Source organism: Hypanus sabinus, unplaced genomic scaffold, assembly GCF_030144855.1.
Source record: "Hypanus sabinus isolate sHypSab1 unplaced genomic scaffold, sHypSab1.hap1 scaffold_925, whole genome shotgun sequence".
NCBI classification, from domain to species: domain Eukaryota; kingdom Metazoa; phylum Chordata; class Chondrichthyes; order Myliobatiformes; family Dasyatidae; genus Hypanus; species Hypanus sabinus.
The window spans coordinates 136,047-161,431 of record NW_026781778.1 but is presented as its reverse complement, the minus strand read 5'-3'; the positions used below and the strand labels follow the sequence as shown (position 1 = coordinate 161,431).

The window sequence follows — 25,385 nt, the reverse complement described above, 5'->3', positions numbered from 1 at the left end:
TCTTTCTGTTCCTTGCCTCACTCGCACGTGGCACAGGTAGCAATCCTGAGATTGTTACCCCGGAGGTCCTGCTCTTCAGCTTCACACCTAACTCCCTGAACTCCCTACGCAGGACCCCCTGATTCATCCTACCCACGTCATTGGTCCCTACGTGGACCACAACACCTGGATTCTTGCCCTCCCTCTCGAGAATAACCTGCACCCGACCTGAGATGTCTCGGACCCCGGCACCAGGGAAGCAACATACCATCCGAGACTCCCGATCTTCCCCACAAAATCTCCTATCCACCCCCCTGACTATAGAATCCCCTATCACTACCGGTCTCTTCTCTTCCCTCCTCCCCTTCCTAGTCGAGGGTCCAACCTCAGTGCCAGAGACAGGACCACTGCAGCTTGTTCCTGGTAGGTCATCCCCACCAACAGTATCCAAAACGGTATACTTATTGTTGATGGGAACGGCCACAGGGGTGCTCTGCTCTCTCTGTCTGCTCCCCCTGCCTCTCTTGACTGTCACCCATTTGCCTACCTCCTGTCTTTTTGGTGTGACTACTTCCCGATAACTCTTATCTATCTCTGCTTCTGCCTCCCGAATGATCCGTAGTTCATCCAGCTCCTGCTCCGATTCCCTAACTCGGTCTGATAGGAGCTGCAGCTGGACGCAGGTGTGGTCATCAGGGACATCAGCAAGGACGACGAGTCAGCTTACAGAGAGGAGGTGCAGCGGCTAACGGACTGGTGCAGAGCCAACAAACTGTCTCTGAATGTGAACGAAACAAAAGAGATGGTTGTTGACTTCAGGAGGGCACGGAGCGACCACTCCCCGCTGAACATTGACGGCTCCTCGGTAGAGATCGTAAAGAGCACCAAATTTCTTGGTGTTCACCTGGTGGAGAATCTCACCTGGTCCCTCAACACCAGCTCCATAGCAAAGAAAGCCCAGCAGCGTCTCTACTTTCTGTGAAGACTGAGGGAAGTCCAACTCCCACCCCCCCACTCTCATCACATTCTACAGGGGTTGTATTGAGAGCATCCTGAGCAGCTGCATCACTGCCCGGTTCGGAAATTGCACCGTCTCGGATCGCAAGACCCTGCAGCAGATAGTGAGGTCAGCTGAGAAGATCATCGGGGTCTCTCTTCCCGCCATCACGGACATTTACACCACATGCTGCATCCGCAAAGGAAACAGCATTATGAAGGACCCCACGCACCCCTCATACAAACTCTTCTCCCTCCTGCCGTCTGGGAAAAGGCACTGAAGCATTCGGGCTCTCGTGACCAGACTATGTAACAGTTTCTTCCCCCAAGCTATCAGACTCCTCAATACCCAGAGCAAGAACTGACACCTTACTGCCCTATTGTCCTGTTTATTATTTATTGTAATGCCTGCACTGTTTTGTGCATTTTATGCAGTCCTGGGTAGGTCTGTAGTCCAGTTTAGTTTTTCTCTGTGTTGTTTTTTAAGTCGTTCAGTCTGGTTTTTGCATTGTTTCATGTAGCACCATGGTCCTGAAAAACGTTGCCTCGTTTTTATGCAGTAAAAGTGACTTGACTTGACTTGAAGGTCCCATTGTCCATCCCCCTCCTGTACTGGGACACCCCACCCCCTCCCTCCCACTGTCCCCCTTAACCACAACACCTCCCCCATACCCACCCTCCCGCTAAGCTCCCACCCTCCTCTCACTGCCCCCCCCATACTGGGATATCGCCAACCCCCTCCCGTGCCCCCTGTACCGGGATGCTTCTCTCCACCACTCCTGTACCGGGACATCCCCCATCCCTTCTCCCGTTGCCCTCTGTACCGGGGGAACCACCCCCATCCCTCTCTCCCACTGCCCACTGTACTGGGACACCCCCCCCCCACCCGTCCCTCCCCTCCCGCTGCCCCCTGTCCCGGGTAACCCCCACACCTTCTTCCCGCTGCCCCCTGTCCCCTGACAACCCCCACCCCTCCCTCCTGTTACCCTTTGCTCACCCCCCACCCATCCCTCCCGCTGCCCCCTGTCCCGGGCAACCCCCACCCGTTCCTCCTGTTACCCTTTGCCCCCCCCCACCCGTCCCTCCCGCTGCCCCCTGTCCCGGACAACCCCCACACCTTCTTCCCGCTGCCCCCTGTCCCCTGACAACCCCCACCCCTCCCTCCTGTTACCCTTTGCCCCCCCCCACCCATCCCTCCCGCTGCCCCCTGTCCCGGGCAACCCCCACCCGTTCCTCCCGCTGCCCTCTGTCCCCTGACAACCCCCACCCCTCCCTCCTGTTACCCTTTGCCCTCCCCCACCCCCATCTGGTCCTCCCGGTACCGGGAATCTCGGAAGCTGGGAGGACCCGGGGGGGGGGGCGGTCCTCAGTGCGTCACACGGCCGCTGACGTCAGCGCGTTGTGACGCAGGGCAGCCGGTGGGCCTCGCCGGCAGTCGGCCCGGCGCCGGAGTGAGTGGCAGAGACTCCCGACTTCGTCCCGACAGACTCACCCCCGGTACGGCGTATGTCCGACTGTCAGAACCTGCAGAGCTTCGGTGAGGGGCGGGGAAGGGGAGGAGGAAGGGTGGAGGGGCGGGGAAGGGGAGGAGGGAGGGTGGAGGGGCGGTGGAGGGGCGGGGAAGGGGAGGAGGAAGGGTGGAGGGGCGGGGAAGGGGAGGAGGAAGGGTGGAGGGGCGGGGAAGGGGAGGAGGAAGGGTGGAGGGGCGGGGAAGGGGAGGAGGAAGGGTGGAGGGGCGGTGGAGGGGCGGGGAAGGGGAGGAGGAAGGGTGGAGGGGCGGGGAAGGGAGGAGGGGCGGGGAAGGGGAGGAGGAAGGGTGGAGGGGCGGGGAAGGGGAGGAGGAAGGGAGGAGGGGCGGGGAAGGGGAGGAGGAAGGGAGGAGGAAGGGTGGAGGGGCGGGGAAGGGGAGGAGGAAGGGTGGAGGGGCGGGGAAGGGGAGGAGGAAGGGTGGAGGGGCGGGGAAGGGGAGGAGGAAGGGAGGAGGGGCGGGGAAGGGGAGGAGGAAGGGAGGAGGGGCGGGGAAGGGGAGGAGGAAGGGAGGAGGAAGGGTGGAGGGGCGGGGAAGGGGAGGAGGAAGGGTGGAGGGGCGGGGTATGGCAGGAGGAAGGGTGGAAGGGCGGGGAAGGGGAGGAGGAAGGGTGGAGGGACGGGGAAGGGAGGAGGAAGGGTGGAGGGGCGGGGAAGGGGAGGAGGAAGGGTGGAGGGGCGGGGAAGGGTGGAGGGGCGGGGAAGGGGAGGAGGAAGGGTGGAGGGGCGGGGAAGGGGAGGAGGAAGGGTGGAGGGGCGTGGAAGGGGAGGAGGGGCGGGGAAGGGGAGGAGGAAGGTGGAGGGGCGGGGAAGGGGAGGAGGAAGGGAGGAGGGGCGGGGAAGGGGAGGAGGAAGGGAGGAGGAAGGGTGGAGGGGCGGGGAAGGGGAGGAGGAAGGGTGGAGGGGCGGGGTATGGCAGGAGGAAGGGTGGAAGGGCGGGGAAGGGGAGGAGGAAGGGTGGAGGGACGGGGAAGGGGAGGAGGAAGGGTGGAGGGGCGGGGAAGGGGAGGAGGAAGGGTGGAGGGGCGGGGAAGGGGAGGAGGAAGGGTGGAGGGGCGGGGAAGGGGAGGAGGAAGGGTGGAGGGGCGTGGAAGGGAGGAGGAAGGGTGGAGGGGCGGGGAAGGGGGAGGAGGAAGGGTGGAGGGGCGGGGAAGGGGTGGAGTGGGGAGGGAGCAGGGGCGGGTTAGGAGAGGAGGGAGGGAGCGGGGAAGGATAGAGATGATGGGAGGAGGGCGGGGTAGGGTAGAAGAGAGGGAGGGAGGCGGGAGAGGGGAGGATTAGGGGTAGGGAGGAGGGAGGGAGGGCTGAAGGGTAGGAGAGAAGGGAGGGAGGAGTGTTGGGGTAGAGCAGGAGGAGGGAGGGGTGAAAGGGTAGAAGAGGAGGGAATGGGTAGGGGTGGAGGGAGAGTGGAGGGACTCGGTAGGGGTGGAGGGAGAGTGGAGGGACTCGGTAGGGAAGGAGGGGGGATGGAGGGGTGGGAGGGAGGGAGTAGGAAGGATTGGGAGGGACGAGGGAGGGAGTGATTGGAGGGTCAGGGTAGGGATGGAGGGTTAGGGGAGGGATCATTTGCTGCAGAAGACCCCTAGCTATGTTGGCCTTGTTTTCCTGGGCTTGGCCTGTGGCTCATGACTCTGTGTGTGTCTGTATGAATGTGTACCCAGTCCATCCTCCCTCTCTCTCCCCTGTTGTTATCAGACACCTCCAGAGCGTCGTAATTTTTGCCTTTCCCAAGCGTCAATACTCACACTCACCGTGACCGTACGTGTCTGTCTCTGTCTCTGCCTGCCCGTGTCGCTCTGCGCGCGTGTCTGAGTCTGGTTTGGCTTTGGGGATCGTTCCGAGGCCCTCCCGCCAGTAACGGAGCACCTTCGCCCCTCCAGATCCCTTTGCTGATGCGTTCAAGGGTGACGACCTCCTCCCTTCCGGGGCTGAGGGCCACATACACATAAGGATTCAGCAGAGGAACGGTCGCAAGACCCTCACCACGGTCCAGGGCATCGCGGACGAGTATGACAAAAGGAAACTCCTCAGGCACTTCAAAAAGGTGAGAGTCTCGATCGCAAAGGGAGGGCAGTTACTGTCTCGCCTAAACCGGGGGGGGGGGGGGGGGGTTCCACCAACCCCTCGCTTAATGGCATTAAAAAAAATCTGGGGATCTGTTGAACGAGACACCCGCAGGGTCAGCGTGCCAGCCAGTTGGATTCACCCCGTCAATAATTCCAGATCGAAGATGGTTCAGTGCCATTTCCAGCATGCAAGTGTAAAGGAATATAGGAAGGACGTGGAAGCATTGGAAAGGGTGTAGAGGAGATTTACCAGGATGCTGCCTGGTTTAGAGAGTGTGGGTTATGATCAGAGATTAAGGGAGCTGGGGCTTTACTCTTTGGAGAGAAGGAGGATGAGAGGAGACATGATAGATGTGTACAAGATATTAAGAGGAATAGACAGAGTGGACAGCCAGCGCCTCTTCCCTGGGGCACCACTGCTCAGTACAAGAGGACATGGCTTTAAGGTGAGGTGGGGGGGAAGTTCAAGGGGGATATTAGAGGAAGGTTTTTCACAGAGTGTGGTTGGTGCGTGGAATGCACTGCCTGAGTCAGTGGTGGAGGCAGATACACTAGTGAAGTTTAAGAGATTACTAGACAGGTATATGGAGGAATTTAAGGTGAAAGGGGCGATATGGGAGGCAGGGTTTGAGGGTCGGCACAACATTGTGGGCCGAAGGGCCTGTACTATGCTGTACTACTCTATGTTCTATGAGAAGAAAGTAATTATTACTCCTGATCTGATGCAGATTAAAAAAAGCAAAAGATAAAGAAAACGATAATAATGAAAACACAATAAATAAGCACCTGGGATAGCTTGCACACACAGATTGATTGTGTGTCCATAAAGTGACGCTGGGCACAGGAGTGTCTGTACACAAGGTGACTCTGACAGACCCTTCGACAGGACTAATTGAAAGAAGAGATAGTAAGAGATTTGAAAGTAGGAGGGGGAGGGGGAATCAGAAATGATGGGAGAAGACCGGAGGGGGTGGGGTGAAGCTATGAGCTGGAAAGGTGATTGGCGAAAGGGATACAGAGCTGGAGAAGGGAAAGGATCATGGGACGGGAGGCCTCAGGAGAAAGAAGGTGGGAGGGGAGCATCAGAGGGAGATAAGAGAACAGGCAGAGTGATGGGCAGAGAGAGAGAGGAAAAAAAAACAGAGCTAAATATGTCAGGGATGGGGTAAGAAGGGGAGGAGGGGCATGAATGGAAGTTAGAGAAGTCAATGTTCATGCCATCAGGTTGGAGGCTACCCAGCCAGTATATAAGGTGTTGTTCCTTCAACCTGAGCGTGGCTTCACCTTGACAGCAGAGGAAAAAACTGGGCTGCCATAATTTGTTCATTATAATTATTCTGCCCTTGATTTCGTTCCTCCTCCCATAAATGGTTAAGTATTAGGGAAAAGGATTAAAAAAAAAATCAACTTAAGTCATATGTGTGGACATATTGAATAAAAGGCTCCCAAGTTTCCTGAAACTTAATCGAGGAATTAACCGTGCCACTGCTAATTTTTTTTCCGAGGTTTAAGCGAGCTATAGTTTGAGAAAACCGTCAAAGTGTAGGGGGTGGGGGGGGGGGATCAGAATCTTTCCATTTAAATAAAATGGATCTTCTGGCCCTCAGCGTAACAAATGCTGTCACACGGCAGGCTGAGGATGGTAAATAACTAGAATCAATCATTGGTAATTCCAAAAATTGCAGTAAAACAGATGGATGTCTCAATGACTGAGCACTGGGAAATCTTGCTTTTCACCCCTCCCCAGCACAGAGGCCATGTGGAGTGAAGCGGGTCAGGGGTGGGGGGTGGGGAGAGCGGGGGGACGTTGACGTTGCGATTCGCTAGCCATATAACCTTATAACAATCACAGCACGGAAACAGGCCATCTCGGCCCTCCTAGTCCGTGCCGAACTCTTAATCTCACCTAGTCCCACCGACCCATATAACCCTATAACAATCACAGCACGGAAAGAGGCCGTCTCGGCCCTTCTAGCCCGTGCCGAACTCTTAATCTCACCTAGTCCCACCTACCCACACTCAGCCCATAACCCTCCACTCCTTTCCTGTCCATATACCTATCCAATTTTACCTTAAATGACACAACTGAACTGGCCTCTACTACTTCTACAGGAAGCTCATTCCACACAGCTATCGCTCTCTGAGTAAAGAAATACCCCCTCGTGTTTCCCTTAAACTTCTGCCCCCTAACTCTCAAATCATGTCCTCTCGTTTGAATCTCCCCTACTCTCAATGGAAACAGCCTATTCACGTCAACTCTATCTATCCCTCTCAAAATTTTAAATACCTCGATCAAATCCCCCCTCAACCTTCTACGCTCCAATGAATAGAGACCTAACTTGTTCAACCTTTCTCTGTAACTTAAGTGCTGAAACCCAGGTAACAGCCTTGTAAATCGTCTCTGCACTCTCTCTAATTTATTGATATCTTTCCTATAATTCGGTGACCAGAACTGCACACAATATTCCAAATTTGGCCTTACCAATGCCTTGTACAATTTTAACGCGGGCTTCTCTCTCTCTCTCTTCCCCCGCCAGCAATTTGCCTGCAACGGCACTGTGATCGAGCACCCGGAGTACGGTCAGGTGATCCAAGTTCAAGGCGACCAGCGCAAGAACATCTGCGGATTCCTGGTGGAGGTGACTCGCTTTGTTTTTGTTCAGCTCCGAGGTGGTTCCTCGAGGTTGTTGCAGCTTAAGTGGACCGGCTCCCACTACCTGTTAAACGTTCCCCGAATCGGATCGCGATCGCGAATCGCGAACCAAGTCCAGCTCACGGAAACACTGAAAACCGACAGCACAATACAGTCCCTTCGGCCCACAAAGCTGTGCTGAGCATGTCTCTAGGGTTCATGTGTACTGGGCTTGTCCTCGTCTAGAGAAATTCTGGAGAGAAGTTTTTTTAATCTTTATCCCATAATCTTAATTGCTGCTTGGAACCTAACCCCCTGATTGCCTTTTCTGGTACCTTGGGTGAGGCAGACATGCATTTGAATCCGACTGAATGTTGAACACTGTCTTTTGCCTCTCTTTTGGCTGGAGGCTTAGTTCTTCTCAGGTGGAGAGCTGCTGCCCCACCCACTCGTGCTCAATGGCGCAGTGATACGATGTCCTGTTTAGACCTTGAAAAGATTCGTTATTCACTTCTCAATTCGGACGTAAAGCTTCATAAGGCTTGGGGGACCTTTTCTCGAATACTTTTCATGACTCCGAATACTTTTCATGACTCCTCTTTCGATTAAGTTTTATTCTTTTCTCTGTACCATAATCCCTTCCTTTCAGCTTTTTTTTTTAAATTTAAGCTTTACGGTTTTTTTCATGGGACTTACATTATAGTTTTGGTAGTAGGCATTAGAGATTTTTGTATATATTTACAGCTCTGTGGGGCCGAACGCTCCAATTAATTTTTCTCTTGAGTATTGTTGAGTATGGTTGGCCTGCAGTTTTGTAGTGGGAGGGCGGGGAGGTTACTAACTTTATATGGTTTTATTTTGGGTGCTTTTCCCTTATTGTTATGAACTATATATGTAGACACATTTGTTTTGCGCTGTATTCATTTTGTTGATTTTTTTTGTCGTACTGTAGAAATGCATAAAAAATTAATTTAAAAAAAAGAACTTACCTCGGGTTACCCATGGCCCTCTATTTTTCTAAGCTGCAGGTACCTATCCAGGAGTCTCTTAAAAGACCCTATTGTATCCACCTCCACCACCGTCACCGGCAGTCCATTCCATGCACTCACCACTCTGTGGAAAAAACTTACCCCTGACATCTCCTCTGTACCTACTCCCCGGCACCTTAAACCTGTGTCCTCTCGTGCTAACCATTTCAGCCCTGGGGAAAAGCCTCTGACTATCCACACGATCGATGCCTCTCATTGTCTCATACACCTTCACCTGTGGTTTCGCTACTCAGCCTGCCTGGCAGAACAGTTTCTACTGACAGGAGAAGGGGCAAAGGTGGGTCACTGGCCCCCTTAAAGCCAGTCGCTCCGGGTAGAGGGGGCTCTTCAGCCGCGGTCGGCAGCTCATCTGGGAGGAGGAAAGCTCTGATCTCAAACCTCCCGCTGACTTGGGGCTGGCGGGGAAGGCTTTTGGATTGGTGGGGGTGGGGGGGGGGGTTCCACTACCTTGCGCATCTCGACAGCTGGGAGACGACGTCGACGGTCGACTCTGACCGCGCCTGTGAGCTTCAGAGATAACTCTTCCGACCCCCAACCCCCCCCCCCCCCCGAGCCGCAACCCCGCCCAGCAAGTCCCAGCAATCCCCGATTTAACCCTAGCCTAATCACGGGGCAATTTCCAGTCGTCAGTTGACGTCTTCGGAGTGTGGATAGAAACCAGAGCACCCGGAGGGAAGCCCAGTCATTCCACGGGGAGGACGTACAGAGACTCCTTATGGAGGACTGAGCTCTGACCCCCCCCCCCCCCCACCACCCCCAAGCTGTAAAGGAGTCAAACTAAACACCCTGTCGCCATCACGTAACGACCCTGAGATTCATTTTCCTGCGGGCACGCTTGGCAAATCTGCAGAATGCTCGGATCGATGAACGATCGACTGAGTGCAAAAGATAACAAACTGTGCAAAATGCAAATATAAATACAGAGCAATAAATAATGAGAGCATGAGATAAAGAGTCCTTAAAGTGAGATCGTTGCTGTGCGAGCATCTCCATGGATGAGTGCAGTTATCCTCTTGTTTAAGAGCCTGGTGCTTGTGGGGCAGAAACTGTTTCTGCACCTGGTGGTGTGGGTCCTGGGGCACCTGTACCTCCTTCCTGATGGTCGAGGGGCAGTAACTGTTCCTGAGCCTGCTGGTGTGGGGTCCTGGGGCACCTGTACCTCCTTCCTGATGGTCGAGGGGGCAGTAACTGTTCCTGAACCTGGTGGTGTGGGACCTGAGGCTCCTGTACCTCCTTCCTGATGGTTGAGGGGCAGTAACTGTTCCTGAACCTGGTGGTGTGGGACCTGAGGCTCCTGTACCTCCTTCCTGATGGTTGAGGGGCAGTAACTGTTCCTGAACCTGGTGGTGTGGGACCTGAGGCTCCTGTACCTCCTTCCTGATGGTTGAGGGGTAATCACTGTTCCTGAACCTGGTGGTGTGGGTCCTGGGGCACCTGTGCCTCCTTCCTGATGGTCGAGGGGCAGTAACTGTTCCTGAACCTGGTGGTGTGGGACCTGAGGCTCCTGTACCTCCTTCCTGATGGTTGAGGGGTAATCACTGTTCCTGAACCTGGTGGTGTGGGGTCCTGAGGCTCCTGTACCTCCTTCCTGATGGTTGAGGGGTAATCACTGTTCCTGAACTTGATGGTGTGGGACCTGAGGCTTCTGTACCTCCTCCTGATGGCAGCAGTGAGAGGAGAGCGTGTCCTGGTGGTGGGGGTCCCTGATGATGGATGCTGCTTTCCTATGACAGTAGGCGTACTCAGTAGTTCTATAGAATAATAACCGTAACAGATCAAATGAACCATCATCAACTAGGACATTCAGCCAGAGTGCAGAAGACTAATCAGTAGCCCACACAGTTGATGGCACAGTCTGAATTTGCAGCTACTTTTTAGAATTTGGTTTTGATTTGACCTTCTACTCACTCATTCCGTACTAAAATTTAAATCTTCTCGTATTAGAACATCGAACAGTACAGCACAGTACAGGCCCTTCGGCCCACAGTGTTGTGCTGACCCTCAAACCATGCCTCCCATATAACCACCCACCTTAAATCCCTCCAAATACCTGTCTAGTAGTCTCTTAAACTTCACTAGTGTATCTGCCTCCACCACTGACTCAGGCAGTGCATTCCACGCACCAACCACTCTCTGAGTGAAAAACCTTCCTCTAATATCCCCTTGAACTTCCCACCCCTTACCTTAAAGCCAAGTCCTCCTGTACTGAGCAGTGGTGCCCTGGGGAAGAGGCGCTGGCTGTCCACTCTGTCTATTCCTCTTAATATCTTGTATACCTCTATCATGTCTCCTCTCATCCTCCTTCTCTCCAAAGAGTAAAGCCCTAGCTCCCTTAATCTCTGATCATAATTCATACTCTCTAAACCAGGCAGCATCTGGTAAATCTCCTCTGTACCCTTTCCAATGCTTCCACATCCTTCCTGTAGTGAGGCGACCAGAACTGGACACAGTGCTCCAAGTGTGGCCTAACCAGAGTTTTATAGAGCTGCATCATTACCCCCGCGACTCTTAAACTCTATCCCTCAACTTATGAAAGCTAACACCCCATCAGCTTTCTTAACTACCTATCTACCTGTGAGGCAACTTTCAGGGATGTGTGGACATGTACCCCCAGATCCCTCTGCTCCTCCACACTACCAAGTATCCTGTCTTATTCTCCTTGAGCCCCATTGCCCCTACAACGCATAGGCCGCCAACACTAACTCGGCGCAGTTCCCTGCCAGTCCTTCAAATTGTCCCTATTGTCTTAAGACCCATTCTCTGCACACCTCCCCCCCCCCCCCCCCCCCGCCACCATCACAACCTGAGGTCCTTGGAACCTGTGTTGACAGCAGAGGCTTGAGATCAGAGCTGTCCTTCTCCGAGGTGAGCCGTCCCCCGCGGGCCGACGAGCCCCCGTCTGACGGATCCGAAGGGACGCCCGGGACCGAAACAGTTTGGGGAAGCAGCAGCTTCGCAGGGGTCACCAGTCAGCCTTGGGCTGCCCAGCCCCCGGATTTTTCTCCCCTCGGGGTTCAGTCCCGAAGCCTTCCCCATGAGTGGGTGCAGACGCAAGTCGGTGGAGGTCAGAGGTCAGAGCTTGTCCTCCTAGATGAGCCCCATCTGTTGAAAGTGACTGGTTTCGAGGTGCCTTCGCCCCCTCCCCCAGCCGGTAGAAACAGTTCCCTCGGGCTCAGTAGCTGAGCCACACGTGAAGACCAGGAGCTGGACTTGGTTGTCAGAGGCTGTTTAAGACGCACGTCACTGGGAACATCTGATAGCTAGTGGGAGCTTGTCCCCCCCGCCGGCCACGACAGCCTTGAACCTCGACCAGCTGTCACCGTTTGAAGTGTTCTCGTGCAGGTGTAGAAACTCAGAACTAAACACCGAGCTAAACCGTGGTCAATGAAGGCAAGGATTGCAGTAAGATTAACCGTTTACTGTTCACTCTTCCACATTAACATATGGTGAAAACTGTTGATAAAACAATACAAAGTACATGCGCTATTTGTTTCCTTCTTGGCATCAGATTTACGTCATAAATACTTGTAAAAGCAAAGCTACGACAAACTATATTACATTAAAGTACAATGTACAGTCAGAATCTGCCTACGCCATCAACAACTTTAAATACACTTGAACACAAACTATCCACCAACACTTGCCATAGCACAAGAGAATAAACTTTATCAACCGTCATTACGTTTAACAGAATCAGCGTCAACATCTTTACTTCAACATATCGACTGTCTTATGAACTTATGGCGTTGCTTCTATGATGTTTCTTAGTGGGTAGAAATAGAACTTTCCTCGCGCTGATCCTGCACACACAAGCCCCCCCCCCCCCCCCACCGCCTTCCCGTTTCTCCAAACCGGTATTTACCCACAAGACGCGGCGAAGCCGGGCGTGACGTCATCGCCTGCCGCGTAACATCACCGACAACGGGTTTACCTACGGCAACTGCAACCTTAGCTTTAACTGTAAAATAATTACAACCGGATTATTTAAAGCGAAAATGTAACAAAGCTGAACAAGCGCCTTAAGGGCAGCACGCCGTTACTAACGTGGTCATTCTGATTTGCTTGCAGGTTGGCATCGTCAAGGAAGAGCAACTCAAGGTCCATGGTTTCTAATGGACTCGAGCCCTGCGGACACACAGCCTGTAAGATAATGATAGACCCCCCCTTGTCTCATGGACGGTACCCAGCCAGCGAGACTGCAGGAATGGACGTCTCGCCTCTCCATCTGCTGCAGCCAGCTCATTTGACCCAACCGCTTCCGTCCCAGTTGACTCCAGACGTGTTTTGTAGCATTTGAGCTCACTTTTAGAACTTTTTGTAGAGTGTTTAATTAAAAAACAAACAAACACACACAGTTGAATAACTGTTTCTGACGTTGGGAGTCTCCTTGTGCTGTGTCCTTGATGATCTGGCTGGGTACTGGGTACGTCCTGGGTTCAAAGAAGTTTCAACAGGTACATTTAATTAGACGACAGACAGTAGGTGCAGGAGCAGGCCATTCGGCCCTTCTAGCCAGCGCTGCCATTCACTGTGATCATGGCTGATCATACACAATCAGTACCCCGTTCCTGCCCTCTCCCCACATCCCTTGACCCCGCTATCTATAAGAGCTCTATGTAACTCTCTCTTGAAAGCATCCAGAGACTTGGCCTCCACTGCCTTCTGGGGCAGAGCATTCCACAGATCCACCTGGGTGAAAAAGTTTTTCCTCAACTCCGTTCTAAATAGCCCCTACCCCTTATTCTTAAACTGTGGCCTCTGGTTCTGGACTCTCTCCCCCCCCCCCCCCCCAACATCGGGAACATGCTTCCTGCCTCTAAGCGTATCCAATAATTGTCAGAAATGTATAGAATAGACATCCTGAAATTCTTCCCAAGCATCCACAAAAATGGAGGCGTGCCCCCAAGGAATGAATGACAAGTTAAATATCAGAACCCCAAAGCTCCCTCCCTCCCGTCTGTAAACAGCAGCAAAGCAATGATCCCCCCTCCCCATCAGCAAAAAAAAGCCATTGGTGCCCGCCCACCAAGCATTCAAGCAGTCCCCCAAAGACTGCTCGCTCACCCAGTAATTTGACACGTCACAGGCTCTCTCTCTCCCTAATAAGGGAGAAAGAGGTGTCCCCGTTTCACAGCGAGAGGGGAGACGTAACAACGCGCTGGTTTACCATGTTAAAAAGTCCATTTTTTTTCTCCCCCGAGCTCTGTGCCCCAAGAACTCGGGTCTCTGGGCCTGCTCGCTGCGTTCGGTCTTCCGTGTGACCCCACGGCACACGCCGGCTCCCCCCTGCGGAGGCAGCGACCTGGGATCCCGGAACTCCAAAGGCGAGCTCGTCTTCAAGCCCGCGTCCTCGGCAAATCGAATAGCGGCCGGTGGTGAGACCCCGAGAGCGAGTCCCATTCCCGCAAAGGAGTCAGCCTGTAACTCCAGGTCAGGGTCTTCAAAAGAACCCTGAAAGGGAAAAATAGAAACTTTATGGATAGAAGTATCTGTCTGGTGTCTATGGACATTTCAGCGTTCAAAATAAATTTACTTCCAAACTACACATGCCAACATAAACAACCTTGAGATTCATTTTCTAGGGGGACTCCACAGAAATACAATAGAATTCATTCCTTGATCACACATAAGATATGGACAGATGCAAATGACATGCCCACTTCTCATTGCTACCTTTGTGAGGGAGGGACAGAAGGCATAGGACGTGGGAAACCATAGAAAGGGTGCAGAGGAGATTTACAAGGACGTTGCCTGGATTGGGGAGCATGCCTTATGAGAATAGGTTGAGTGAAGTCGGCCTTTTCTCCTTGGAGCGATGGAGGATGAGAGGTGACCTGATAGAGGTGTACAAGATGATGAGAGGCATTAATCGTGTGGATAGTCAGAGGCTTTTCCCCAGGGCTGAAATGGCTGCCACAAGAGGACACAGGTTTAAGGTGCTGGGGGGTAGGTACAGAGGAGATGCCAGGGGTAAGTTTTTTACACAGAGAGTGGTGAGTGCGTGGACTGAGCTGCCAGTGACGGTGGTGGAGGCGGATACGATAGGGTCTTTTAAGAGACTCCTGGACGGGTACATGGAACTCAGAAAAATAGAGGGCTATGGGTAAAGCCTAGGTCGGGACATGTTCGGCACAGCTTTGTGGGCCGAAGGGCCTGTATTGTGCTGTGTGTTTTCTATGTTCCTAAGCCTGAAGGCACACACTCAATGATTCAGGAACGGTTTTTTTTGTATTTTGCAAATACAGGAGCCCCTCAGGGCTACGTGCAGTCCCCTCCTTTATTCGGTATACCCACGACTGTGTCGCCACCCACAGCTCCTAATTAAGTTTGCCGACTGCACTGACTGGCCCATCCTCGAACGATAACAAGGCAGCCGACAGGAAAGAAGTTATCTCTGATACAGTGGTGACCTCTTCCTCAACGGCGCAAAAACAAAGGAGCTGGTTGTGGATTACAGGAGGAGTGGAGACAGGCTCACCCCTATTGACATCAATGGACCTGTGGCTGAGAGGGTGAACAGCTTTAAGCACCCACATCACCGAGGATCTCACGTGGTCTGTACACACCGGCTGTGTGGTGGAAAAGGCACAACAGCGCCTCTTTCACCTCAGACAGTTGAGGAAGTTTGGTGCGGGCCCCCAAATCCTAAAAACTTTCTACAGGGGCACAATTGAGAGCATCCTGACCGGCTGCATCACTGCCCGGTACGGGGACTGTACCTCGCTCAATCGCAGGACTCTGCAGGGAGTGCTGCGGACAGCCCAGCCCCATCTGTAGTTGTGAACTTCCCACTATTCAGGACATTTACAGAGAAAAGGGCCCAAAGGGTCATTGGGGACCCGAGTCACCCCAACCACAAACTGTTCCAGCTGCTACCGTCCGGGAAACGGTACCGCAGCATAAAAGCCAGGACTGACAGGCTCCGGGACGGCTTCTTCCACCAGGCCGTCAGACTGATGAACTCACGCTGACTTGAGTGTACTCCATATTACACTGACTGTTCTATTTATTACAAATTACTATGATTGCACATTTGGATGGAGACGTAAAGATTTTTACTCCAAGTGTGTGAAAGACGTAAAAAAATAAAGTCAATTCAATTCGGTACACAAATAAAAGAAAATAACAAGCAGTTGGGTGAAGAGTCCTTGAAGATGAGACTACAGCTCGTGTGAACGGTTCTGTGTTGGGGTGAGTGAAGTTGCAGTGTGTAGCCAAATGGAGCGACGTCCTCCGGACAAGACGTAGCCATAGAACGACAGCACAGAAACAGGCCTTTCGGCCCACCTACTCTGTGCTGAGCCATTAATCCCCCAATGACCTACACCGTATCCGTGTACCAATCCAAATTTCCCTTAAACGTGGAAGTCGACCCCCACATCCGCCATTTGCGCTGGCGGCTCGTTCCACACTCGCCACCCCTCCCAGTGAAGGAGTTTCCCCTTGTGTTCCTCTTAAACTTTTCAACTTTCGCTCTTAACCCATGATCTCTGGTTGTCTCACCCAACCTCACTGCTTGCATCTGCCCTAACTAGACCCTTCATAATTTTATATACCCCCCCCTCAATCTTCTACATCCTCGGGAATAAAGTTCTAACCTATTCAGTCTTATAACTCAGGTCCTCCAGTCCATTAACATCCTTGTAAATTTTCTCTGTACTCTTTCAATATTATTTACATCTTTCCATATAACCCTATAACAATTCTAGCATGGAAACAGGCCATCTTGGCCCTTCTAGTCCACGCTGAACGCTCACTCTCACCTAGTCCCACCGACCTGCACTCAGCCCATAACCCTCCATTCCTTTCCCGTCCATATACCTATCCAATTTTACTTTAAATGACAATACCGAACCTGCCTCTACCACTTCTACTGGAAGCTCGTTCCACACAGCTACCACTCTCTGAGTAAAGAGGTTCCCCCTCGTGTTACCCCTAAACTTTTGCCCCCTAACTCTCAACTCATGTCCTCTTGTTTGAATCTCCCCTGCTCTCAATGGAAAAAGCCTATCCACGTCAACTCTATCTATCCCCCTCATAATTTTAAATACCTCTATCAAGTCCCCCCTCAACCTTCTACGCTCCAAAGAATAAAGACCTAACTTGTTCAACCTTTCCCTGTAACTTAGGTGCTCAAACCCAGGTAACATTCTAATAAATCTCCTTTGCGCTTTCTCTATTTTGTTAACATCTTCCCTATAATTCGGTGACCAGAACTGTACACAATACTCCAAGTTCGGCCTCACCAATGCCTTGTACAATTTCAACCTTACATCCCAACTCCTATACTCAATGTTCTGATTAATAAAGGCCAGCATACCAAAAGCTTTCTTCACCACTCTATCCACATGAGATTCCACCTTCAGGGAACTATACACCATTATTCCTAGATCACTTTGTTCTACTGCATTCCTCAGTGCCCTACCATTTACCATGTATTTTGATTATTCCTAACAAAATGTAGCACCTCACACTTATCAGCTTTAAACTCCATCTGCCATCTTTCAGCCCACTCTTCTAACTGGCCTAAATCTCTCTGCAAGCTTTTTTTTCCTGAAAACTTTTTTTATTGCGTTTTTAAGTGATGACAGAGTAAAGTATGGTAAAAGATGTATATAACCCTTTCCCCCTCCCCCCTAACTTCCCCATAGAAAAAAAAGAGAAAGAAAGAAAGAAAGAAAGAAAGAAAGAAAGAAAGAAAGAAAGAAAGAAAGAAAGAAAGAAAGAAAGAAAGAAAGAAAGAAAGAAAGAAAGAAAAGAAAAGAAAAGAAAAGAAAAGAAAAGAAAAGAAAAGAAAAGAAAAGAAAAGAAAAGAAAAGAAAAGAAAAGAAAAGAAAAGAAAAGAAAAGAAAAGAAAAGAAAAGAAAAGAAAAGAAAAGAAAAGAAAAGAAAAGAAAAGAAAAGAAAGAGTGCCTGGTTGTTGGAAGGTCTCCACATGCTCCATGGAGTCCATAATAACTTTAGTATATATATTTATTTCTTTCCCCAAGTAACCAATTGTTTCATGTTCAGAGCACCTGTATGTTTAGTCCTGTCTTTTGTAAATAAGGGCACCAAATTTTCAGAAATGTTTCATATTTATCTCTTAAATTATAAGTAATTTTTTCTAATGGAATACAGCCATAAATTTCTTTCTTCCAACAATCTATACTTAAATATGTATCCGATTTCCAAGTAACTGCAATAGCCTTTTTGGCTACTGCCAGTGCAATTTTTATGAATTCTTTCTGATATTTATTTAGTTTGAGTTTCGGTTTTATCCCTTCAATATCACCTAGTAAGAGTAATATTGGATTATGAGGAAGTTGTGTTCCTGTAATTTGTTCCAGTAAAAGTCTTAAATGTGTCCAAAAAGGCTGAATTTTAGAACAAGACCATGTAGAATGTAAAAAAGTACCAGTTTCTTGGTTACATCGGAAACACTGATCAGATAAATTTGGATTTAATTTATTTATTTTTGTGGTGTAATATATAATCGATGTAGAAAATTACATTGCACTAATCTTAACCGAACATTTATTGTATTTGTCATACTATCAAGACATAGTCTTGACCAATTTGTTTCTTCAATTTTAATATTCAAATCACTTACCCATTTTTCTCTGCAAGCTTTGAAAAACTTATTTCATTATCCACAACGCCACCTACCTTAGTATCATCTGCATATTTACTGATCCAATTTACCACCCCATCATCCAGATCATTAATGTAAATGACAAATAACATTGGACCCGGTACAGATTCCTGAGGCACACCACTAGTCACCGGCCTCCAACCTGAGAAACAGTTATCCACCACTACTCTCTGGTGGCATCTCCCATCCAGCCACTGTTGAATTCATTTTACTACTTTAATATTGATACCTAAACTTCAATATTAATACCTAATACCAGAAGGTCGGTGACCAAAACTGCACCCAATACAACCAATTAGGCCTCACCAACGTCTCGTACAAATTCAACACAACATCCCGTCTCCTGTACTCAGTACTTCGATCAATGAAGCCAATGTTCTAGAAAGCTTTCTTTACGACCTGTGCCACCACTTTCGAGGAATTATGGATCTGTATTCCCAGATCCCTTTGTTCTACCGCGTTCTTCAGTTGACCCTGGTCAGTCCTCCCAAAGTGTAGTTGAATCCCATCTGCCGTTTTTCCGTCTGGTCCGGATCCCACTGCAAGTCACGATGACCTTCCGCACGGTCCACTACACCCCCCCGCCCCCCCAAGTCTGGGTGTCATCCGCAAAAGTGCTCATCCGGTTAACTGCGTTATCATTCCAGATCGTTGACACAGATGACAAAGGGACAATGGGCCCCAGCACTGATCCCTGCAGCACACCGTGAGTCGCAGGTCTCCAGTCAGAGAGGCAACCCCTCTACTGCTGCCCTCTGGCTTCTCGCACAAGGCCAATGTCTGATCCAATTCGCTACCTCGTTTTGGATGCTGAGTGACCGAACCTTCTGCTCCCATGTGGGACCTTGTCAAATGTCTTATTACGGTGATTAATGATTATCATCTGAACGGTGGCCGATTAGGAAAAGGGGAGATGCAACGAGACCTGGGTGTCATCGGACACCAGTCATTGAAGGTGGGCATGCAGGTACAGCAGGCAGTGAAAAAGGCAAATGGTATGTTGGCATTCATAGTAAAAGGATTTGAGTACAGGAGCAGGGAGGTTCTACTGCAGTTGTACAAGGCCTTGGTGAGACCACACCTGGAGTATTGTGTGCAGTTTTGGTCCCCTAATTTGAAGAAAGACATTCTTGCCATAGAGGGAGTACAGAGAAGGTTCACCAGATTGATTCCTGGGATGGCAGGACTTTCATATGAAGAAAGACTGGACCGACTAGGCTTAGAATTTAGAAGACTGAGGGGGGATCTTATCGAAACGTATAAAATTCTAAAGGGATTGGACAGGCTAGCTGCAGGAAAATTGTTCCTGATGTTGGGGGGAGTCCAGAATGAGGGGTCACAGTTTAAGGATAAAGGGGAAGCCTTTTAGGACCGAGATGAGGAAAAACTTCTTCGCACAGAGAGAGGTGAATCTGTGGAATTCTCTGCCACAGGAAACAGTTGAGGCCGGTTCATTGGCCGTATTTAAGAGGAAGTTAGATATGGCCCTTGTGGCTAAAGGGATCGGGGGGTATGGAGAGAAAGCAGGTACAGGGTTGGATGATCAGCCATAACCATACTGGATGGCAGTGCAGGCTCGAGAGGCTGAATGGCCTACTCCTGCGCCTATAGTCTTGCTTTAAAGTCCATACAGACAGCAGCCATTGCTTTTACCTTTGTCCATTTTTCTGGCAGCTTCCTGGAAAGACTGGCCGGACACAAAGTACCACAAGCAAAGTTGACTATCCCTAATCAGTTCCTGTCTATCCAGATCCTCATACCCTTAGAATACCTTCAAATATCTTTCCCACTACCAATGTCAGGCTCACCGGCCTCGAATTTCCCTTCTTTCTTTTTTTCTTCTTTTTCAATCTTTTTATTGTTATCAAAATGGTGGATTATACATAGTGTTGGTACATAGTTGTTAAAATTACATTGCTAACTTACATATTCAGTTAATGCAAAGGAATTGAAACCTCCCATGGGTGTTCAAAATGCAAGTGTAAAGTTAACAAAAAGGAAAAAGTTGACTTATCCAAAAAAACAGAGAAAAAAATGGAAAAAAAATTAAAAATATACCCCACCCCAAAAAAACCCCATTTTTAGCTACACTAGAAGGCCTTTATTTTTAATTTTCTCTGGGACTTTGGTTGAGAGCTTTTGAAGAATCGTGCACGGAGTGGAATATGATGAGCACTGGAGCTAAAGGGGCTGATCCCAAAGACGGGAAAGGTGCCGACGGGAACGGTGAAGAGAAAGGAGGTGAACCTAAGCAACCTGCATTAACTTACGAGACGGTGTCGGATCTGTCGAACTGCGAGGAAAATATTCAAGGGGATCTTAAGGTACTTCAGGACCCTCCGGCTGCGCTTGACCATGAAGTTAAGCAGCGACAAGCTGATATTATAGAACTACGGGACGACGCACCGAAGAAAGATCAAAAAAATCGATTCTTTGCAACAAACTTTGACAGTTAAACAGTTGGAGGCTTGGAAATCTAAGGCCTATAATTTCCTGGTTTGGTTCTTGAGCCTTTCTTGAACCCCTGAACAACATCAGCTATCCTCCAGTCCTCCAGTCCCACCCCCGTCGCTAGGGAAGATTTAAATATCTCTGCTAGGGCCCCTGCAATATCTGCACTGGCCTCCCGCGGGGTCCGAGGGAACACCCTGTCAGGCCCTGGGGGTTTATCCACCCTAATTTGCCTCAAGGTTGCAAACAGTGCCTCCTCTGTAACCTGTTGGATCTCGCTGTTGCTTTCCCTTACGTCTGTAGACTTACTGTCCGCTTCCCCGAGTAAACACAGATGCAAAAAGTGCCGCTTAAGATCTCCCCGATGTCTTTTGGCTCCAGGCCCAGATTAACATTCTGACCAATTCCGTCCCTTTTGCTCTTAACATACCTGTAGAATCCCCTGGGATTCACCTTCACCTTGTCTGCCAGAGCAACGCCATGTCTCCCGTTAGCCTTCCTGATTTCTCTTGCGAGCGCTCCCTTCCGTCTCTCGCACTCCAGCACCTGATTTCTCCCGACCTGCTCTCCGCCTCCTTTCCTTTCGGCACCCTCCCAAGGTTCCCTGGAGCTATCAACCTTGCCTTTCATTCCTTTCATTCATGTGCGAGCTTTGCACTCTCAAAGTTTCGCTCTTCGAGGCCTCCCGCTCGCTAAACACGCCCTGGTCAGATACTGTCCGACGCCGGCAAGATCTCAGCCTGGGACCCTCGGCTTTCCCGTAATGAGTTTGAACCCTGTGTCACTGTGCTCACTGGACGCAAGGTGACCCCCCACAAGGTGACCCCCCTGTCACCTGCTCTGCCTCATTCCCTAATAGTGTTGTACACTCTCCCTCATTCCCTAATAGTGTCGTACTCTCTCCCTCATTCCCTAATAGTGTCGTACTCTCTCCCTCATTCCCTAATAGTGTTGTACACTCTCCCTCATTCCCTAATAGTGTCCTACACTCTCTCTCATTCCCTAATAGTGTCGTACTCTCTCCCTCATTCCCTAATAGTGTCGTACTCTCTCCCTCATTCCCTAATAGTGTCGTACTCTCTCCCTCATTCCCTAATAGTGTTGTACACTCTCCCTCATTCCCTAATAGTGTCGTACTCTCTCCCTCATTCCCTAATAGTGTCGTACTCTCTCCCTCATTCCCTAATAGTGTTGTACACTCTCCCTCATTCCCTAATAGTGTCGTACTCTCTCCCTCATTCCCTAATAGTGTCGTACTCTCTCCCTCATTCCCTAATAGTGTCCTACATTCTCTCTCTCATTCCCTAATAGTGTCGTACACTCTCCCTCATTCCCTAATAGTGTCCTACATTCTCTCTCTCATTCCCTAATAGTGTCGTACACTCTCCCTCATTCCCTAATAGTGTTGTACACTCTCTCCCATTCCCTAATAGTGTCCTACACTCTCTCTCATTCCCTAATAGTGTCGTACTCTCTCCCTCATTCCCTAATAGTGTTGTACACTCTCTCTCATTCCCTAATAGTGTTGTACACTCTCTCTCATTCCCTAATAGTGTCCTACACTCTCTCTCATTCCCTAATAGTGTCGTACTCTCTCCCTCATTCCCTAATAGTGTCCTACATTCTCTCTCTCATTCCCTAATAGTGTCGTACACTCTCCCTCATTCCCTAATAGTGTTGTACACTCTCCCTCATTCCCTAATAGTGTCCTACACTCTCTCTCTCATTCCCTAATAGTGTTGTACACTCTCTCCCATTCCCTAATAGTGTCCTACACTCTCTCTCTCATTCCCTAATAGTGTCCTACACACTCTCTCTCATTCCCTAATAGTGTTGTACACTCTCCCTCATTCCCTAATAGTGTCCTACACTCTCTCCCATTCCCTAATAGTGTCCTACACTCTCTCTCATTCCCTAATAGTGTCGTACTCTCTCCCTCATTCCCTAATAGTGTCCTACACTCTCTCTCTCATTCCCTAATAGTGTCCTACACTCTCTCTCATTCCCTAATAGTGTCCTACACTCTCTCCCTCATTCCCTAATAGTGTCCTACACTCTCTCTCTCATTCCCTAATAGTGTCCTACACTCTCTCTCATTCCCTAATAGTGTCCTACACTCTCTCCCTCATTCCCTAATAGTGTCCTACACACTCTCCCTCATTCCCTAATAGTGTCCTACACTCTCTCTCATTCCCTAATAGTGTCCTACACACTCTCTCTCATTCCCTAACAGTGTTGTACACTCTCCCTCATTCCCTAATAGTGTCGTACACTTTCTCCCATTGGGACTGATGAAGGAAATTTTCCCGAACACTTTTTTTTTTACAAACTCTATCCCATCTAACCCTTTTACAGTTTGGGAGTCACGGTCAATACGCGGAAAGTTAAAATCATCGACCATAATAACCTTGTGCTTCTTGTAACAGTCTGTAAATCTCTCTGCACGTTTGTTCCTCTGCGTCCCTGGCACTGTTGGGTGCTTTGTAATATAGATCCCATTAATTGAAGCATCGAAAACCTGCAGCACAATACAGGCCCTTCGTCCTTACTTTAGAACTACCGAGGGTTACCCACAGCCCTCCATTTTTCCGAGCTCCATGTACCTGTCCAGGAGTCTCTTAAAAGACCCTATCGTATCCACCTCCACCACCGTCACCGGCAGCCCATTCCACACACTCACCACTCTCTGAGTAAAAAACTTAGCCCTGACATCTCCCCTGTACCTACTCCCCAGCACCTTAAACCTGTGCCCTCTCTTGGCAGCCATTTCAGCCCTGGGGAAAAGCCTCTGACTATCCACACGATCAATGCCTCTCATCATCTTGTACACCTCTATCAGGTCACCTCTCATCCTCCGTCGCTCCGAGGAGAAAAGGCCGAGTTCACTCAACCTATTCTCATAAGGCATGCTCCCCAATCCAGGCAACATCCTTGTAAATCTCCTCTGCACCCTTTCTATGGCTTCCACGTCCTTCCTGTAGTGAGGCGACCAGAAATGAGCACAGTACTCCAAGTGGGGTCTGACCAGGGTTCTACATCGCTGCCACATTACCTCTTGGCTCTGAGTAAGGGGTGGGAGAACCAGCTTATTCTCACTGGTTTGGCAGGACCAAAGTGTGTATTCCCGAGATTTATGCAGCCAAGGAAACCAGGAGGTTTCATACAAAAAAAATGAACACTGAGGTAGTTCATGGGTTCACCGTCCATTCAGAAATCTGATGGCAGAGGGGAAGAAGCTATTCCTGAATCGTTGAGTGTGTGCCCTCAGGCTCCTGTACCTCCTTCCTGATGGCAAAGGGGAAGAAGCTGTTCCTGAATCGCTGAGTGTGTGTCTTCAGGCTCCTGTACCACCTCCCTGATGGCAGAGGGGAAGAAGCTGTTCCTGAATCGCAGAGTGTGTGTCTTCAGGCTCCTGTACCTCCTCCCTGATGGCAGAGGGGAAGAAGCTGTTCCTGAATCGTTGAGTGTGTGTCTTCAGGCTCCTGTACCTCCTCCCTGATGGAAGAGGGGAAGAAGCTGTTCCTGAATCGCTGAGTGTGTGTCTTCAGGCTCCTGTACCTCCTCTCTGATGGCAGAGGGGAAGAAGCTGTTCCTGAATCGCAGAGTGTGTGTCTTCAGGCTCCTGTACCCCCTCCCTGATGGCGGAGGGGAAGAAGCTGTTCCTGAATCGTTGAGTGTGGGCCTTCAGGCTCCTGTACCCCCTCCCTGATGGCAGAGGGGAAGAAGCTGTTCCTGAATCGTTGAGTGTGTGTCTTCAGGCTGCTGTACCTCCTCTCTGATGGCAGAGGGGAAGAAGCTGTTCCTGAATCGTTGAGTGTGTGTCTTCAGGCTCCTGTACCCCCTCCCTGATGGCAGAGGGGAAGAAGCTGTTCCTGAATCGCTGAGTGTGTGTCTTCAGGCTCCTGTAACTCCTCTCTGATGGCAGAGGGGAAGAAGCTGTTCCTGAATCATTGAGTGTGTGTCTTCAGGCTCCTGTACCCCCTCCCTGATGGCAGAGGGGAAGAAGCTGTTCCTGAATCGTTGAGTGTGTGTCTTCAGGCTCCTGTACCTCCTCCCTGATGGCAGAGGGGAAGAAGCTGTTCTTGAATCATTGAGTGTGTGCCCTCAGGCGCCTGTACCTCCCCCCTGGTGATAGCAATGAGAAGAGGGCATGTCCTGGGTGGTGAGGGTTCTTAATGATGGTGTTGCGGTATGCTCTCAGAGGACTGGACCAAGGTGTGGAAGAACGGCTTTCTCTGTCGCAGAGGTCGCTGACGTTGGCTCAACCCAAGAGCTGTGGGCGGCAGGCTCACCCCTCGGCCCGGGAGCAGATGCAGCGGCTGGGTGCCCAACAGATCAGACACAGGAATGCTGGCCGAACCTCGGGGAAAGCGACTGAGGCACACCGCCGGGCCAACTAATTTGCTCCGACGCAATGACTCCGCTCGGGGCGCCGAACCTGAGTCCCGCTCAGATAATCAGAGAGTGCAGAAAGCCCGTGCCAGTTAACTTGAGAAGATTAAATGGAAAGTAGCGGGGCTTAACGGCTCTCAGGAAACGATGCAGGCGGTCAAAATCCCGAGGAGCTCGCTGGTCCATGCCAGCAGCAGAGGTTAGGACAGGTGGTGGCTGCATTCCCGAGGTACCACCTCGATGGGGGTGGGTGGGGAGGAAGGTTTGTGTCTGCGGCAGCGCTGGATGACTTCACAGCCCTCTGCGCTTTGGTTGTGAATCGGCGACTTCCTGGTTGAAAGCTTCGACAGTGAATGAACAGTCGAGGAATGGGCACTGGCCCCATCTTCGTTACTGCATCAGTCCGTTGGGCCCGGGATAGATCCTCGGAGACGCTGACAACCCGGACCTCGACGCTGCTCACCCCTTTCCACCGCTGGTCCCTCGATGAGGACCGCCTGCCCCTTTCCTGAAGCTCCCTCATCAATCACTTGGCCTTACTGACGCTGGGTGCAAGATCCCGCCGCAGACCCGTCCCGCTCCCGTGCGCCTCCTCGCCGCCAGCTGAGATGCTCTCGCCAAACGCGCAGGGATCAGTGTTTGTCACCGAGTAGAGGTCA

General features: G+C 50.6%; 1 protein-coding gene across 1 annotated transcript; it reads left to right on the top strand.

Annotated features, from left to right (window-relative positions):
• Positions 1 to 2,365: 2,365 nt before the first annotated feature.
• On the top strand, positions 2,366 to 13,004 carry LOC132390480 (eukaryotic translation initiation factor 1b-like). The gene is made up of 4 exons (XM_059963086.1): positions 2,366 to 2,512; positions 4,383 to 4,546; positions 7,106 to 7,207; positions 12,318 to 13,004. Exons 1-4 carry the CDS (start codon positions 2,482 to 2,484, stop codon positions 12,360 to 12,362), a joined length of 342 nt encoding a protein of 113 aa, XP_059819069.1. The 5' UTR covers positions 2,366 to 2,481; the 3' UTR covers positions 12,363 to 13,004.
• Positions 13,005 to 25,385: the final 12,381 nt, after the last annotated feature.

What these genes read in the sequence shown, in the direction of transcription:
- LOC132390480 (XM_059963086.1), top strand. Translation starts at nt 2,482, where the DNA reads ATGTCCGACTGTCAGAACCTGCAGAGCTTCG. An exon ending in TCAGAACCTGCAGAGCTTCG is followed by an intron (nt 2,513 to 4,382) that starts GTGAGGGGCGGG and finishes TCGCCCCTCCAG; the next exon opens with ATCCCTTTGCTGATGCGTTC. An exon ending in TCTGCGGATTCCTGGTGGAG is followed by an intron (nt 7,208 to 12,317) that starts GTGACTCGCTTT and finishes ATTTGCTTGCAG; the next exon opens with GTTGGCATCGTCAAGGAAGA.